The 13,939-nt window shown below is 50.6% G+C and overlaps 5 protein-coding genes across 9 annotated transcripts; 3 read left to right on the forward strand and 2 right to left on the reverse strand.

Moving 5' to 3' along the window:
• Positions 1-56: 56 nt before the first annotated feature.
• Positions 57-1,515, forward strand: FOIG_12899 (pyridoxamine 5'-phosphate oxidase). 4 transcript variants are annotated; one of them, XM_031213854.1, is made up of 3 exons: positions 57-278; positions 360-421; positions 514-1,515. In XM_031213854.1, exons 1-3 carry the CDS (start codon positions 106-108, stop codon positions 1,206-1,208), a joined length of 930 nt encoding a protein of 309 aa, XP_031056428.1. In that variant the 5' UTR covers positions 57-105; the 3' UTR covers positions 1,209-1,515. The 4 variants fall into 4 exon arrangements, with proteins under 4 accessions (XP_031056428.1, XP_031056431.1, XP_031056430.1 ...); XM_031213857.1 differs by having other exon boundaries at positions 57-219; positions 366-421; XM_031213855.1 differs by having other exon boundaries at positions 73-278; positions 366-421; positions 514-1,391.
• On the reverse strand, positions 156-3,461 carry FOIG_12900 (uncharacterized protein). Its single transcript, XM_031213858.1, has 2 exons — positions 2,922-3,461; positions 156-2,801 (listed from the first exon to the last, which is right to left on the reverse strand). Exons 1-2 carry the CDS (start codon positions 3,115-3,117, stop codon positions 2,038-2,040), a joined length of 960 nt encoding a protein of 319 aa, XP_031056432.1. The 5' UTR covers positions 3,118-3,461; the 3' UTR covers positions 156-2,037.
• A 798-nt stretch (positions 3,462-4,259) lies between these two features.
• FOIG_12901 (uncharacterized protein) lies at positions 4,260-5,523 on the forward strand. Its single transcript, XM_031213859.1, has one exon. It carries the CDS (start codon positions 5,054-5,056, stop codon positions 5,405-5,407), a length of 354 nt encoding a protein of 117 aa, XP_031056433.1. The 5' UTR covers positions 4,260-5,053; the 3' UTR covers positions 5,408-5,523.
• A 2,099-nt stretch (positions 5,524-7,622) lies between these two features.
• FOIG_12902 (uncharacterized protein) lies at positions 7,623-10,238 on the forward strand. 2 transcript variants are annotated; one of them, XM_031213861.1, is made up of 2 exons: positions 7,731-9,271; positions 9,323-10,217. In XM_031213861.1, exons 1-2 carry the CDS (start codon positions 8,031-8,033, stop codon positions 9,966-9,968), a joined length of 1,887 nt encoding a protein of 628 aa, XP_031056435.1. In that variant the 5' UTR covers positions 7,731-8,030; the 3' UTR covers positions 9,969-10,217. The 2 variants fall into 2 exon arrangements, with proteins under 2 accessions (XP_031056434.1, XP_031056435.1); XM_031213860.1 differs by having other exon boundaries at positions 7,623-10,238.
• FOIG_12903 (peroxisomal hydratase-dehydrogenase-epimerase) lies at positions 7,737-13,398 on the reverse strand. Its single transcript, XM_031213862.1, has 5 exons — positions 13,020-13,398; positions 12,522-12,948; positions 11,677-12,473; positions 10,604-11,628; positions 7,737-10,555 (listed from the first exon to the last, which is right to left on the reverse strand). The coding sequence occupies exons 1-5, from the start codon at positions 13,176-13,178 to the stop codon at positions 10,264-10,266; spliced, it is 2,700 nt and encodes an 899-aa protein (XP_031056436.1). The 5' UTR covers positions 13,179-13,398; the 3' UTR covers positions 7,737-10,263.
• Between the last annotated feature and the right edge of the window lie 541 nt (positions 13,399-13,939).

The raw sequence follows: 13,939 nt of genomic DNA on the forward strand, positions 1-13,939 counted from the left end.
AGACTGGTAGTGTAGGTACTCATAAGTTCCATAGCGAAGTCCTTGACATTGTAACTCTTAAATTTTGATACTGGTTTGTTTATTCATCTACAGTCGTGTTGTGCTATGAATGATGGTACATTTCCTGAAATCTCAATGTTTATCCTTGGAATAAAGTTAGCAACTAGAAACTTCCTTCACTTCGAAGATGTCATGACTCCACCACCCGCCGATAGCGCAGTACGTACCTTCTTTCCTCTTGAACATCCCATTCCATCGTATGCCTCAAAGTCCGTCCAGTGAGTCAAATCGCATGATTTCCTACAGTAGACTCATATATATATATATATTTCAATGCGTCTTCTAATACCTAACTTCAGCTCTAGGTTGTTCTCTACTGCAAAAATGGCGCTTCATTCAGCAGATACTTCGAAGCTCATCTGTATGTTCAACCTTACCCCGCCAGTCTTGCCATCATGACTCCTTTCTTCACAACACTATTTGTTCATGGAACAGTTTACTAACAACTCATAGTCGCCCCCGCGGGCCATCAGGCAACGGGTCAAGCCGAGCAGTTTACCAAAGGAACTCTCGTCCGCTCACAGCTCAACCCAACATCACCTATCCCTCAATTCCACGCATGGTTCTCCCGTGCCCAAGAGAATGATTCTGGCGTAGATCATCCTGAATCATGCACTCTCTCAACAGCATCTCTCCCCTCAGGCCGTATCTCCTCTCGTACTGTGTATCTAAAGGAGCTCGACAACCGCGGCTTCGTCATCTACACTAACCTGGGCACGTCTCGCAAGGCAGCTGATATAGCGACCAACCCCCGTGCTGCGATGTTGTTCTTCTGGGAATCCCTACAGCGCCAAGTCCATGTTGAAGGACGGGTGGAGAAGATCTCCCGTGAAGAAAGTCAGACATACTACGACACACGAGCTCGGGGAAGCAGAATCGGTGCATGGGCTAGTCGACAGAGTCAAGTACTTGAGCCACAAGGTGACGGCGACGATGGCCGCAAGCAGCTGGAAGGATGGGTTAAAGAGGTCGAGAAGCGGTTTGAGGGGCAGGAGAAAATCCCTGTTCCTGAGTTCTGGGGTGGGCTGAGGATTATCCCGGATAGGATCGAGTTCTGGCAGGGAAGGGAGAGTAGACTTCACGACAGGTTCGTCTATGAACGGGAGGGCGAGGAAGAGGAGTGGACATTGAAGAGGCTGAGTCCTTGAGGAGATGTATTGGTGTCATACAGATACTCAACCATTCTCAACATGTAGCCAGATACAGAAGCGAAATGATGAATGAGCTCCTCGTTAAGATAATAGTCCATAGACAAGGGGGTGATTGAGTAGCATACAGCGAATTCTATTATAGCTCTTCATCTGCAACTCTCGTTCGACACAGTAATTAACACCACATATCTTCAACATACAATCAAAACAACAAGCCGGCATCAACTGCCGTATCCAAGCATAGTATACTGACTTACAAAAACTGCATCATGAGTTTTTTTCATGCGGTGAACCCTGGATAAGACATCAACGTCAACAGGGTGGATCCCCCCTGAGAAATGCTGGCATGATGATATCGCCTGATTTGTTATGCCAAGGGCCGGAGTGATTTGTATGGGACCGGGAGCCATTTATAGAACATTAAAAGTACGTAGTTATTGACTAGAATATACGGAAAGGGGTATGTGTAATCCTAGCTTCAGATCAGATGCCATATCCATGCTTCAACCTATGATGCCGTGTAAGGAAACCCAGCTAACCAAAACAAACCAAATCAATCCCAATAAACTTGTTCCTCGATTATAGGAACTCAATGTTCACCCCGAATGCCTCCGTATATAGAACAATGCTATTTCCCGCCCCGTCGTCCAATCAGGAGCGTTATAAAAGGGGTCTGATTCCCAAAACAACACATAACAAGATGCCTATCACGCCGGATCGAGTCGAGTCGCTGTCAAAACAACCCATAAAAAGTCGCTAAATGTGTCGGTATCCACGGTAACGCCTCGTAATGCCCAAAGTGAAGAAAGAACGCCGTTTATCCTTTTTAATCCTCTCGTGCCTGGAAATGGTTGAAGTAGTCATTGCAGAGCCTTGACGGTTGCGGGGTAGTCGAGTGGCTGGCCTCGGCAGTCGGGGTATCGACAGGTGTTAGAGAAAGGCCCAAACCCAATACTGCCGATCCTGTGCCGAGTGTCTTTGATCTGGAGTGGCTAGGCACATAGTTATTGTGATTGTTGCTGTCGTCGCTCTCGCCGTCACTATCCGCGGGCATATGCTCGTTGATGTCCCACTGGGGCTGCTGAGCGGCATACTGCATATCCACCATAGCATCCGTCAGACAGTCCTCATCGCAAAGGGGCATGATGCGGTAGTTGAGGTTCTCCATGATGCATCGTTCGGTGGTGTTGAGCTGCTCGGGTGACCACATGCCCCGGCCCCAGGCTTTGCAATAGTACTGAGAAGCCTCCTGGGGATCCTCCATGAACTTGACCGCAATGACAAGAGCTGCCAAAATGATGAGCTCGGGGTTGACTGAGTCGATGTGTAACTGCTGTCGTTGAGGCATGATGGGCGTCGGCGGGAGAGTGTGTCGCTTAGACGTGGATGAGAAGTAGCCGGACAGCAGGGGGCACGAGAGGCGCCATCGTCGGGCGAAGCGGGAGTCGAGGCTATCGAGAATGCATACTGCGAGAGCAACGGTCTCAATCGGGAGATTGGCGCGGCTCAGGATGGCCTGAACAAGAGGGACAGAGGCCGTGGCCAGAGAGGCAGATGACGGGATGAGGTTGACGAGGTGGATGGCAGGGCCTATAGTCTGTCAGTAAAACAAGCTTTGTACGCTGCGTGACGTGACAGGAGATCAACAACGTGATGTTACACATCAACAGTGCTTAATCCTCTGCCAGCCGTGCTAGTGCTACCACTTACCTCGAAATCGAGGCATCAATGGCTCTCCATCGTCAAGTGTAGTTCGTGGTGATTGAGCCGCGGATGAGTTGCGAGAGCTTGGGGGCGGTGTAGGTAGGTTGGATAGTGGTCGATAGGCGAAGTAGCCCTCGTAGCGGCTGTTCTTGTCTTGGTCGGCCATGACGGATTCAACATCCAGCTTCATATCTCGGTTCATCGTTTCGTTTATGGGCAGCAAGATGCAATGTTTGATCGTCCAATCCTCGGTTCTAAGCAGTTCCAAAGGCCTCCTCTCATGATTTGGCGTGTACGTGTATACGTAGGTGTAATGCGAGCGTGGGAAGACGAACCAACAAGTCCGCCCGTCTACGAAATACTCTTAAATATATAAGAGGGTGGTAATCACGCGAGCACACACACGAACAGCCACGCCTGCAGACAGAGTTCAAGATGCACCAGTAGGTAATGCAGGAAGAGAACAGTCGATGGGAGGGGGGAGGACCAAAGTTATATATCCCAAGCTGAGCCAAATACATACAGTATGGAGTACCTCCAGTAGATATTAACCAAGGCCCAAGACAAGGGAAAGGGGACCCGTTCACCGCGACTAAGTAAGGCTGAGCAGTCTGCTAAACCAGGATCCCGCCCAAAGCCAGTACATTCACTCTCCAGTTGTAGCGGTGGAGGAGGCGGCTGGTTAGGTGTGGTGGATGTCCAGCGCCAGGACAGGGGGTGGCCCAGGGGGAACCTAGGCACCTGAGCTAAGCTTGGCTAAGTTACTGTACGGCTTTATTCTTGCAGACAAGCACCGGACCCTGTCCTGGTGCTGCTTTGTCCCTGGCAGTGACTGAGACCAGAGGCCCAAGGCCTTGAGAGAGTTGGCCTTGCTTTGCTCCCATTGCTCTGAGCTTGAGCTTGAGCTTCATCGTGAAGCGGCTGAAAAGATACGGGCTGTGGCGTTTTTCTAGGAAACTCCAAAATCAGGCACCGTGTGATAGACGTGTTACACAACCTGATGTCCGTAGATCCCTCGTTTTCTGTGATTTGATGTCCAGTGTTTTTTCTTGGCTTGGTTCATCTTTTTCGGGGCCGGCCGTGTCTGTTGTACATCGTATTGGCGTATATTTTTGGGACATAAAAGTTTCTTCGACAGAGGGCGCCAAAATAAACCCACCAAAGAGCCCCCCTAACTTTACGATAATTTACCGAAGCCTTTTCATCACTTGGGATCGAAGTCCTACGAATTGCTGCAGGGCCGGGGTGACGGAAAGTGGAGCATGGAAATAGTGGCGGCGACGAGAACGATGCAACAGCAGCAGTGGACATGGATGCGGCTGCAACACTGAGCTAGCTATCCGCCTGCAATAGATAAACAACATTTGCCCAAGTTGAATAATAATACTCAAATGGCGGATCTAGACTTCGAACTGATCAATGTCCCAAAGCTTACGGTGAGAAATTATACTCAGCCAAGGCGTTTCCGTCCTCACAGCCCCCCCTGAATAGAACTTTGGCTGCTCATGAAATGCAAGGTAATCCACCTCAGCTGAAAGCCACAGCAAGCTGTCACAGATGACGGATCGTTGGTTCAGCCTGACTGCCGTGGATGCTGTGCTCTGTCCAAGATGAGGTGGCTGACCGCGCTGACTTGGGCAACTCCTGATGACGCCCAGCGGCACTTGATACTCCATAAGAATACTGTAATGCTCAGCAAGCAGACAGAGTCCTTGTCGCGTGGCTGACAACCAAATCAGGGAAATGGTGCAATACGGGATCTACAGTAAATCGACCGCACAGGCGATTATCTGGAGCAATAAGGTGATCAACCTTTAATAAAACGCACAACTGCGGCGCTATAGGCATCGATGCTCGGGGTTCGGTGCCTGACTAGTCAAGAGAAACACTTCATACGTCAACAGTGCGTATCGTCCTTGATCGATCTCCCCAGTCGAAGATAATGAATGACGAAACCACGCTCTGAAAACGCCGCTTCCCTGGAGATGAGAAACGCTGCCAAGTGCTTCATCAAGCAATCAAACCCGTCATGAGGGAAATAAAGACCTCTGCAACAACAAAGATCGTCAAGACCATCACACCCTCCAGTTAAACTTGTGAATAGTGCCTCGGAATCGAGGTCTCATGAGCACCTCCGGATGCACATGCAAGCGCCCAACCGTGAGGCACCGTGTGATGTGAGACACAAGCCAAAAGGCCGGGCCTTCATCTTGGGTACTGTATCCTCACGAGGGCAGTTCTCAGGCCGGCTCCTGAGCCTCTCTGGTGGTCCTGATCTAGCTGTACTTGCAAGCCAAAACATTTCAGCTCCGATATTCGTAATATCATCAGCTGCGGCAGTGCCCCATAGTAGATCTGGGAGCCAAAAATATACCCTCGGTTTATTGTCGCTTCAACAACATCATTCGTCCGAGACAGACGCCACGAGCGAACGGTTTTTTTTTTTGTCTTCTCGGATCACTGATCATCAGTCGATTGGCTTTGTCCACTAGCTGTTCAATGTAACACCAAGCATCCCATGTATGCGCATACTAGCATTAATGCACTTCACTTCATAGCACATGCCAACTTTTTGGAGCCAATGCAAAGCTCACATCATCATGTCCTGGGGAATTTGCTTTTTCCTCCACAGCAGTTTATGCACGACGGGCTTTATCCTGCACAAAGTCGCGTGCTTTCTCCTCCAGGGAGTGGAGCTGGCCGACTGTTGGCTTGTGCCGAGCCCATCGCCGAGAGACCCCTTTTTCCCACTCACTTCGCTTGTTTGAGCATAGCCAACAATGACGGGACAAGATCGTCGTCATCCCTGAAAACCCATGTCAGGGCTCGGACTTGGCGCTGCCGTTAGGACTCCGTGTACATACGTAGTCGTAGTCTCGCACAATCTCAACGCTGTAATACACGTACCGCTGAGACTATTTCGGGTGGAAGCTTTGATGTCCAAGAGGCTTGAGTCCCTGACAAGTGGTCTAGCGGGCTTGATGTAGGTAATACAGAACTAGCGGCTGACAAGGAGCGAGATCCTCAGCGAGAAATGGACCTGCAATGCCTGCATTTGCAAGGAACGACTGGCTGCGGATCTGACAAAGATCTATAGCCTTGTTGTCAGTTCAGTCTCATCTAGAGATATTTGGAAGATGTTGTGTTGCTCCTTGACTCCTCCAAAGTCAGTTGCCATTGCTTTCAGCATGTGATTGCTTAATTATATCAGAACACAAGGCTTCACGTCAGCCAAGCTATCAAATCAACGGACTTATTCTAAACTCATTGCTAGACTCATTCAACCTTCTAAGCGCGAAATGATAGGTTATTAGCCGCACAAGGTCTAAAAGCCCTGGCGGCGCGCTAACCTTTGATGTTGTCAACTTCATCTCACCGCTTGCGAAGCCTCGGGCCGGTCATCGACTTCATGATGGGACTTTGGTCACAAACCCCCGTGCCTGCATCGAGCATGCCGTATGGTGCATACTGAAGATTGAAGAGGGGGCGTTGGAAGGGCTGCACTGCTGCAGATATGATGGATGACTGCGCAGATGGACTGGTGCTTATTGTGCAGCAGAGTGACGTGAAACAGGCATTCTGCAATCTTAATCTTGAGTTGGCGGTTTCGAGATGATGATGATGGCCGCCCACGCTGCCACCTGCATATCACTCAGTGATACTGTGGCAGCTTTTACGCAGCAATTAAACTGATTTGACGAGTCAGTTTCTGGGCTTGACACACGAGCTACCTTATCTGACCGCCCATTGCCATGATACTCTCGCGTAAGCTCCTTCTGAATCTGATAACGGAGGTGAACCTGATTCTTGTCGTCTTGATAGTTTCGAGATGAGTTAACATTGCGGGGTTGTCGATCTGGTGTGGTGATCATCTCCATCAATGTTACCAACCAAAGCGTGGGGTGCGTCAACGGCGGATCACTTGGACAATTTGCGGACATAGCATATCCATATCTCTCCTGCCTTTCTGAGCTGCCTGGTCTATGGGGCACTTTACATGCGTGCCTGGTTTGTGTTCTCAAATAAGCTTGTAGACTCCTGTTCAACCAATACAGGAGATCGAGTTTTGGCTGGTCTGTCTACTAGCATATACTGTACCGGCATCAGCATGAATAAATTACGGGCGTCTTTTCTCTCTCCTTCTTTCGCCGTGACCGAGTTGAATTGTTCGATAGTGTTAGTAAAGAAGCTCTAACATTACTAGTACATGGCTCGCAGGAGTCTGGGCGAGAGGGGAGCAGCAGCTTTCCTCAAGCACAACACTTACCGAATATAAGGATTTGATATCCGAGATGGGGGGAATGACGAAGGCCTTGCTATGCCTCTGGGACAGCATCTGATGTTGATAAGCAGCAGTTCTAAGGTATGAAGATACGAGACCGGTAGAAGCTTTCCAGTCGCAGTATAGGTAGTCAGTGATGAAGCATCGTAACTATCAGCTTCATTCTTTCGATGTGGCTTCGTCGTCAAGTCACTTTTAAAATTGTTTATATTCCTTGTGCAGAGTATGGCACGAGCTGTCAAGTGTATCTGATGCAGGGCAAATAAACAATCATGCATGCTTGTTCTCGTTGATGACGCTGGGTTTTCTAATTATACTGCTACAATTAAAGCGACCACTCCACACTTTCAGTACAAACAACTCAAGGACTGGTGTAAGCAATGAGTCAGAAACAACACTCTGATTCCTCTTGAACGAAGCAACATATTGACATCTAATGAAATTCAAGTCTTTGAAATCTGGAATAACTCCGCAGCCATAGTAAGGTCGATAAATGGCGGTTACTCATTCGAGCCTGTGTTGTTTCAGCAATCGTGCCACAAACTCTGTCGCAACTTACCGCCTTCGACTACGAAACTTAGCCACCTCTAGACAGTCACGATATGGAACAGCTGAATGGATGACATGTTGCATTTCAATAACTCTAACTATTCCCATTGATTTTTCTGGGTGAAAAATATTCAGCTCTGCACCCCAACCAACTACCGCAAGCCTCATTCCTCAGCTCAACGCCTCAAGACACCTTACCTAATCCTCCGTCAACCACTACCACCGCCATTTATCACTTCCATCAGCAAACCTCACGCGCACACGCACCAGAATGAGCAGCCACGATGGGTTTCCCCGGGCTGCTCACCTCCAGTTCTACCGATAGAACCAGAACACCCTCTGTCCGGTCCAAGTCGAGCGACTCCAACCTTGTTCAGCCCGAGTACATCTACGACGAAGCCCAACTACCATGTCCGCCACCCGAGAGACCTGACCTGCGCGAACTCAACAGCAGCCTCGAGGCTCTGGCCGCTGTGTTTCCCGATATCCAGATCGAAGTGTTTCGCGAGCTGTTGTCGAATTTCGACGGCGAGTCAAGGCTCGCTCTTGTGGCCGATGCACTGCTCAAGAATAGAGTGACGTGGGTCAAGGGTCGGTGGAGAGTTCTGGACAAAGAGACCGCTCAACCGGATGCGATACCTAAAACAGAGGTGTTCAAGAGCAGGGAGTACAAAAGAGCCGTACAAAATCTGGCATGGCATGAGTTTAAAGGCTTGTCGCGGTCTACCATAAACGCCGTTCTTGCCGAGTCCAACTATTCCTACCTCGAAGCCCGCCAGACCCTCGTCACTTTATCCTCCAAATCATGGCGTTTCACAATATCATCGCTGTTTTTCAGAAGGAAGCCTATCGCTACGGGCGAGGCAGAGAATCACCCGCTGGTATCGTGGCGCTCAACCGGTCAGGGCTCCATTACTCCCACCATTCGAGCCACAGGTAGCGCGGAACTGGACCGCGAACTGTATGACACGTTGGTGGCGCCGTTGAAAGAAAAGGACAGAAGAGACAGAGAGGATAGAGACAGGGGGCTTGCAGTCATACTCAACAACGAGGAGGCCGAAAAGGCAGATGCAACGCACGAGTGTGTCTGCTGCTTCATATCAGCAGCCTTTGAGGAGTTTACCCACTGCAACCGCGAGGGCCATCTCGTCTGCTACCGATGTGTACAGCACTCCATTAAGGAAGCAGTCTTTGGGCAAGGTTGGCAAAGTAGCATCAACCCTGAAACGGGAACGCTCAAATGCCTCTCTTCAGACGGCGATGGATGTCCTGGACATATCCCGCCAGATCATATCCGCCGTGCCATGGAGGAGGAAAAGATGGGAGCAGAAATTCTGCACAGGCTTGACTGTCGACTAGCAGAGCACAGCCTTCTGGCATCTAACCTCCCTCTAGTGCGGTGTCCCTTCTGTGACTATGCCGAGATAGACGACATATACACGCCAGCGCACGAATCTGCTCTTCGTATCAAGTCGGATAGCATCTACAACCTTTTTTTCCTCGTTCTCTGCATCGGTACCCTCCCGTTCGTCTTCCCGTTCGTCCTCATTTCCTCATTCATTTGCCTCCTTCTCAGCACACAGCAGTCCTTTAGCGACTACATATCAGTGGAGTGGTCCAAAGCCCTCAACCGTCACCGTCGTCGTCGTCGCGGTACCAAATTTACCTGCCAAAGCCCCAGCTGCGGCCGCATGTCGTGCCTCTCATGCCACAAGTCTTGGAAGGATATCCACGTATGCAACGAATCCTCCCTCGTCGCCCTACGCACACAGGTCGAGCAGGCCATGAGCATGGCTATAAAGCGCGTCTGTCCCCGCTGCAACACATCTTTCGTCAAGAATGCAGGTTGCAATAAACTCACGTGTCCCTGCGGCTACAAGATGTGCTATGTCTGTCGCGCCGACCTCACTGATGAAGGATATCGCCACTTTTGTGATCATTTTCGCCCAGAAGGTGATGCCACACCCTGCAAGGAGTGTGACAGGTGCAATCTCTGGGAATCTGAGGATACAGAGCAGGTTTTGCAAGCCGCGCGCGAAGAGGCTGAGCGCAAGTGGAAAGACATGGAGAACCGAGAACTATCAGGCACTGAGCGGGCGTTCCTTGAAACGGGCGTTGCGGCGAATAGGATGGACGTAAGTGTTGAGCGTGTTCTCTTCAGCGGCCGAATTCCCGCTCTTTCGGAAGTGTTGGATCTGGTCGTAGAAACGCTTTTTGTTTAGGGATATGGTCACTTCTTCTCTTTCTCTTTTCGAGTAACGGCGTACAACAAGATGGTTCAATTAAGCCTCATTGTGACTTCAGGCGCAGGCTTAACGACTTCCACAAATATAAACATCAGGATGGGCACGGGGCGTCTTTTGGTTTAGAAATTTAAGAAATTGGTATTGAATTCGGCATATAAGATTGGGCAGAACAGGACATGATAAGAATCACATCACTCAACTACAATACAAACTTTATGATAGTACATGAATATCCCATTGCAGAAACTCCGTTGATCGTGCTGAATTTTGTTTAGAGCTTGCTCTTGCCGTCGGTTCTGAGCTCAGCAGCCGCTCCGGCGATGGCAGGCTTGCCAGTTTCCTTAACCTTGGTCTGGAAGATGATCTTGTTGCCTTCTCGCCACATCTCTGTGACAAGGGTCTGACCAGGAATGACAACACCAGCAAAACGGACCTTGATGTTCTTGAAGGCGCCGAAGCGCTCGTAGACGGCCTTTCCAGCGATGCCGAAGGAGCAGAGACCGTGGAGAATAGGGGCCTTGAAGCCACCGACCTTGGCAAAGGCAGGGTCGATATGGAGAGGGCTACTCATGTTAGTTATGATTCAAGCTGTGGATGGTAGTAGAACTTACTTGTAGTCACCGCTCAAGCGGTAGATGGCAGCCTGGTCATCGTGGGTAGGCGACTCAACGACAACATCAGGGGCACGAGCAGGGGGCTTGTTGGCAGCAGTGGAAGCACCGCGGTCAGCACCGCGCTTGGGACCGCCGAAACCACCGGCGCCACGGAGGAAGACGTTGGCCTCGTTGTAGAAGACGTCCTCGCCAGTGTTGGCGTCGACGGTAGTGGTGGAGGTTCGGGCGATAGAGGCATTACCCTTGTCGATGACCTCGAGGAGACGACCTCGGGTAACAAGGCGAGCATTGGTGGGGATGGGGAACTTGCGGATCTCGAGATATTGCTCACCGTGGAGAAGCATCATAGGAGAGAAGTTGGGCACAATGTTGTCAAACTCGAATGGCATCTCCGCGTTGAAAGGGGGGATGACACCAAAGGTGGGAAGGACCTGGAAGTCATCTGAGCCCTCGAAGACGTACTTGAGATCAGTGCGCTTGGCACCAACACCAAGGTTATAGAGGATGACATCGCGCTCCTCGTACTTATACTCAGTAGGCTTGCCCTCCTTCTTGAGAGTCTCCTCGATAACCTTGAGGTAGTTGGTCTCGCCAGATGACTCCTTAGGCTTAGAGCGGTTCTCCAAGTTGGCCATGATCTTGCCGATCGAGTCCTGGGACTTGGAGGGGTGGTCGGCACGGCCGTCAAAGGTGACGATGTCCTTCCAGTTCTTGAGGACCTCCTCAGGGGTGAGGGTGACATCAACGGGGAAGCCATGTCCACCGGTTCGTTGCCATCTAGTCTGACCGCACCAGCCGCTGCCAACCTCGTACAAACCACCAGTAGGGGTGGGGCACTTGTCGCTGCAGAGAGCGAGGACAAGGGGAGCAATGTAGTCAGGCTTGAAAGCCTGGACCATCTCCTCGGGCATGATGGTGGCAGTCATAGCAGTACCGGCATTGGGGGCGATAGTGTTAACGTAGATGCCGTACTTCTGACCCTCAAGAGCAAGAGCTCGAGAGAAACCAAGGATACCACATTTCTATAGCCGTTAGCAATTATCATAATGAGCGGCATATTGAGAACTTACAGCAGCAGCGTAGTTGGCCTGACCAAAGTTGCCATAGATACCACTGGTTGAAGTAGTGTTCAGGACACGTCCGTACTTCTGCTTGAGGAAGTAAGGCCAAGCAGCCTTGGTGACCTTATAGGTACCTCGGAGATGCACGTTCAGGACAGGGTCCCAGAGCTCGTCGTTCATGTTGGAGAAAGCCTTGTCGCGGAGGATGCCGGCATTGTTGATGACGATATCAATACGGCCAAATGCGTCAATGGCAGCCTTGACAACCTTCTCACCATCCTCAGCTGAGGCCTTGACACCAACGGCCTTGCCACCAAGCTTCTTGATCTCAGCAACCACAGGCTCGGGATCAGCAAGATCGTTGACCACAACTGAAGCACCGTGCTTGGCAAAGGCCAGAGCGTAGACACGACCAATACCAGCACCACCGCCAGTGACGAGAGCGACACGGCCAGTGAAGTCGAGCTTCTCGCCCTGCTCTGAAGGGCCCATCTTCATAGACTCCTCGAGCAATGTGAGGAAATCGTTGGGTCCCGTAGGGTACTGAGGGTTGGAGTAGTCAACAACCTTGTTCCAGTTCTTAATAATGGCACCTGGGGTATATGAGTCGTCAGCCTTGAGGAGGAGACCGCTGGATCGCTCCCATCGGAGCTTGGCCACGTGGCCGCCGCCAACCTCAAAGATACCACCAGTCTCCTCTGTGTTGTTCTTGTGGACCAAAACGGCAACGAGAGGCACAACCCATTCAGGCTTAAGGTTGGCGAGCACATCAGGAGGCATGATGGTCTCGGTCATTCGGCTAGCAGCTATTTTGGATTAGTGTATGAAGCTCATGAGGCGCGATTGTAACATACCAACAGGGGCAATGACGTTGGCGAGGATGCCATACTTGATACCCTCCTTGGCGAGAGTCTCTGTGAAGCCGACCATGGCGAGCTTGGCTGCAGAATAGTTGGTCTGGCCGAAGTTGCCAAAGAGGCCAGCAGCCGAGGCGGTGTTGATAACACGGCCGTATTTTTGCTTGCGGAAATGAGGCCAAGCAGCGCGGGCGCACTTGTATGAGCCCTTGATGTGTACCTTGTAGATCAGATCCCAATCCTCATCCTTCATGTTCTTGAAGCTAATATCGCGTAGGATACCAGCGTTGTTGATGAGGATATCGATTCGGCCGAAGGCGCTGATGGCGGTCTCGATGATGCGCTCGCCGTTCTCTACTGAATCGTAGTTGGCAACAGCCTTGCCGCCAGCGGCCTTGATCTCGTTGACGACAACATCGGCGGCCTGTCGCGATTGGGGTTAGCTTTATGCGCTTTGCGCCTGGGGAAGCTGTTTGCTCTTGCTGGTCCACGAACCTTTGATGAGTTGCCCTCACCCTTGGAAGTAACACCAAGATCGTTAACGACGACGCTGGCACCACGGGAGCCGAAGAAAGTAGCATATGCCTTTCCGAGGCCACCGCCAGCACCGGTGACGACAACAACTTGGCCGTCATATCTCAACTGGTCCGCCATGGTGTGTGTGTGTGTGTGTGTGTGTGTGTGTGTGTGTGGTGTGTTATTCGAATATGTAAGGGGGTATAATATGACACGCTCAAGATGATGGAAAAAAGACAGAGGGTGAGAGGGTGAGGATGAGGATGAAGAATTGTAAAGCGAATTAATCGGGGAGCGCAACGAGCAGCTCTTAACAAACTTGGGCCGGCTTGCAACTCAAACCGTCTCGGGGATACCAAGGAACCTTGTGAAGGGGAAGCCTCGGCTTCTATGGGGTACCGAGGGGACTGGTTGCGGGGAATACGCTAGGCCGAGTCTGGCAAGGGACTGGCTTCACATGTAAAGCTGAGATACGGCAGATGAGGTCATGCGGAGGAAATACCCTATAGTAGTCAATGTCACATGCCTTTACTGAATCAGTGTAAGAGAATAGTATATTAATATCTGGGGTAGTACCTAACGTCTTGTCAGATTGTACTGTCGAGTGACGTCTCGAGTCTTACATGTGGATTACTCGGGAGTAGTTAGATGTGATAATAGCAGTTTATTCACTTAGAACGACACACAATGTCTGGTTTCCCTCCTTCTTCATTATTCAGAAATAGGAAGCTCACCAAGATTCCTCAAATTTGAATTGAATCATACTTTGCCGTTAATTGTCTTGTTGCGCTTTCCCTTCAGTGGCATCCTCTTATAATTCTGTTGCCGACCTCCAATCCCGGCTCCGGCTACGGACATATCCCCACAAATTCCCTCTATTCCCTCCCCGCAAAATCAAC

This window comes from Fusarium odoratissimum (assembly GCF_000260195.1).
Source record: "Fusarium odoratissimum NRRL 54006 unplaced genomic scaffold supercont1.29, whole genome shotgun sequence".
Taxonomy (NCBI): Eukaryota; Fungi; Ascomycota; class Sordariomycetes; order Hypocreales; family Nectriaceae; genus Fusarium; species Fusarium odoratissimum.

Coding starts and splice junctions, on each gene's coding strand:
- FOIG_12899 (XM_031213854.1), top strand. CDS start 106: ATGAATGATGGTACATTTCCTGAAATCTCAATGTTTATCCTTGGAATA. Junction 279..359: donor TATGCCTCAAAGTCCGTCCA/GTGAGTCAAATC, acceptor ACCTAACTTCAG/CTCTAGGTTGTTCTCTACTG. Junction 422..513: donor AGATACTTCGAAGCTCATCT/GTATGTTCAACC, acceptor AACAACTCATAG/TCGCCCCCGCGGGCCATCAG.
- FOIG_12900 (XM_031213858.1), bottom strand. CDS start 3,117: ATGAACCGAGATATGAAGCTGGATGTTGAATCCGTCATGGCCGACCAA. Junction 2,802..2,921: donor ATTGATGCCTCGATTTCGAG/GTAAGTGGTAGC, acceptor GACAGACTATAG/GCCCTGCCATCCACCTCGTC.
- FOIG_12901 (XM_031213859.1), top strand. CDS start 5,054: ATGCACATGCAAGCGCCCAACCGTGAGGCACCGTGTGATGTGAGACAC.
- FOIG_12902 (XM_031213860.1), top strand. CDS start 8,031: ATGGGTTTCCCCGGGCTGCTCACCTCCAGTTCTACCGATAGAACCAGA.
- FOIG_12903 (XM_031213862.1), bottom strand. CDS start 13,178: ATGGCGGACCAGTTGAGATATGACGGCCAAGTTGTTGTCGTCACCGGT. Junction 12,474..12,521: donor CAACGTCATTGCCCCTGTTG/GTATGTTACAAT, acceptor AATCCAAAATAG/CTGCTAGCCGAATGACCGAG. Junction 11,629..11,676: donor AGGCCAACTACGCTGCTGCT/GTAAGTTCTCAA, acceptor TAACGGCTATAG/AAATGTGGTATCCTTGGTTT.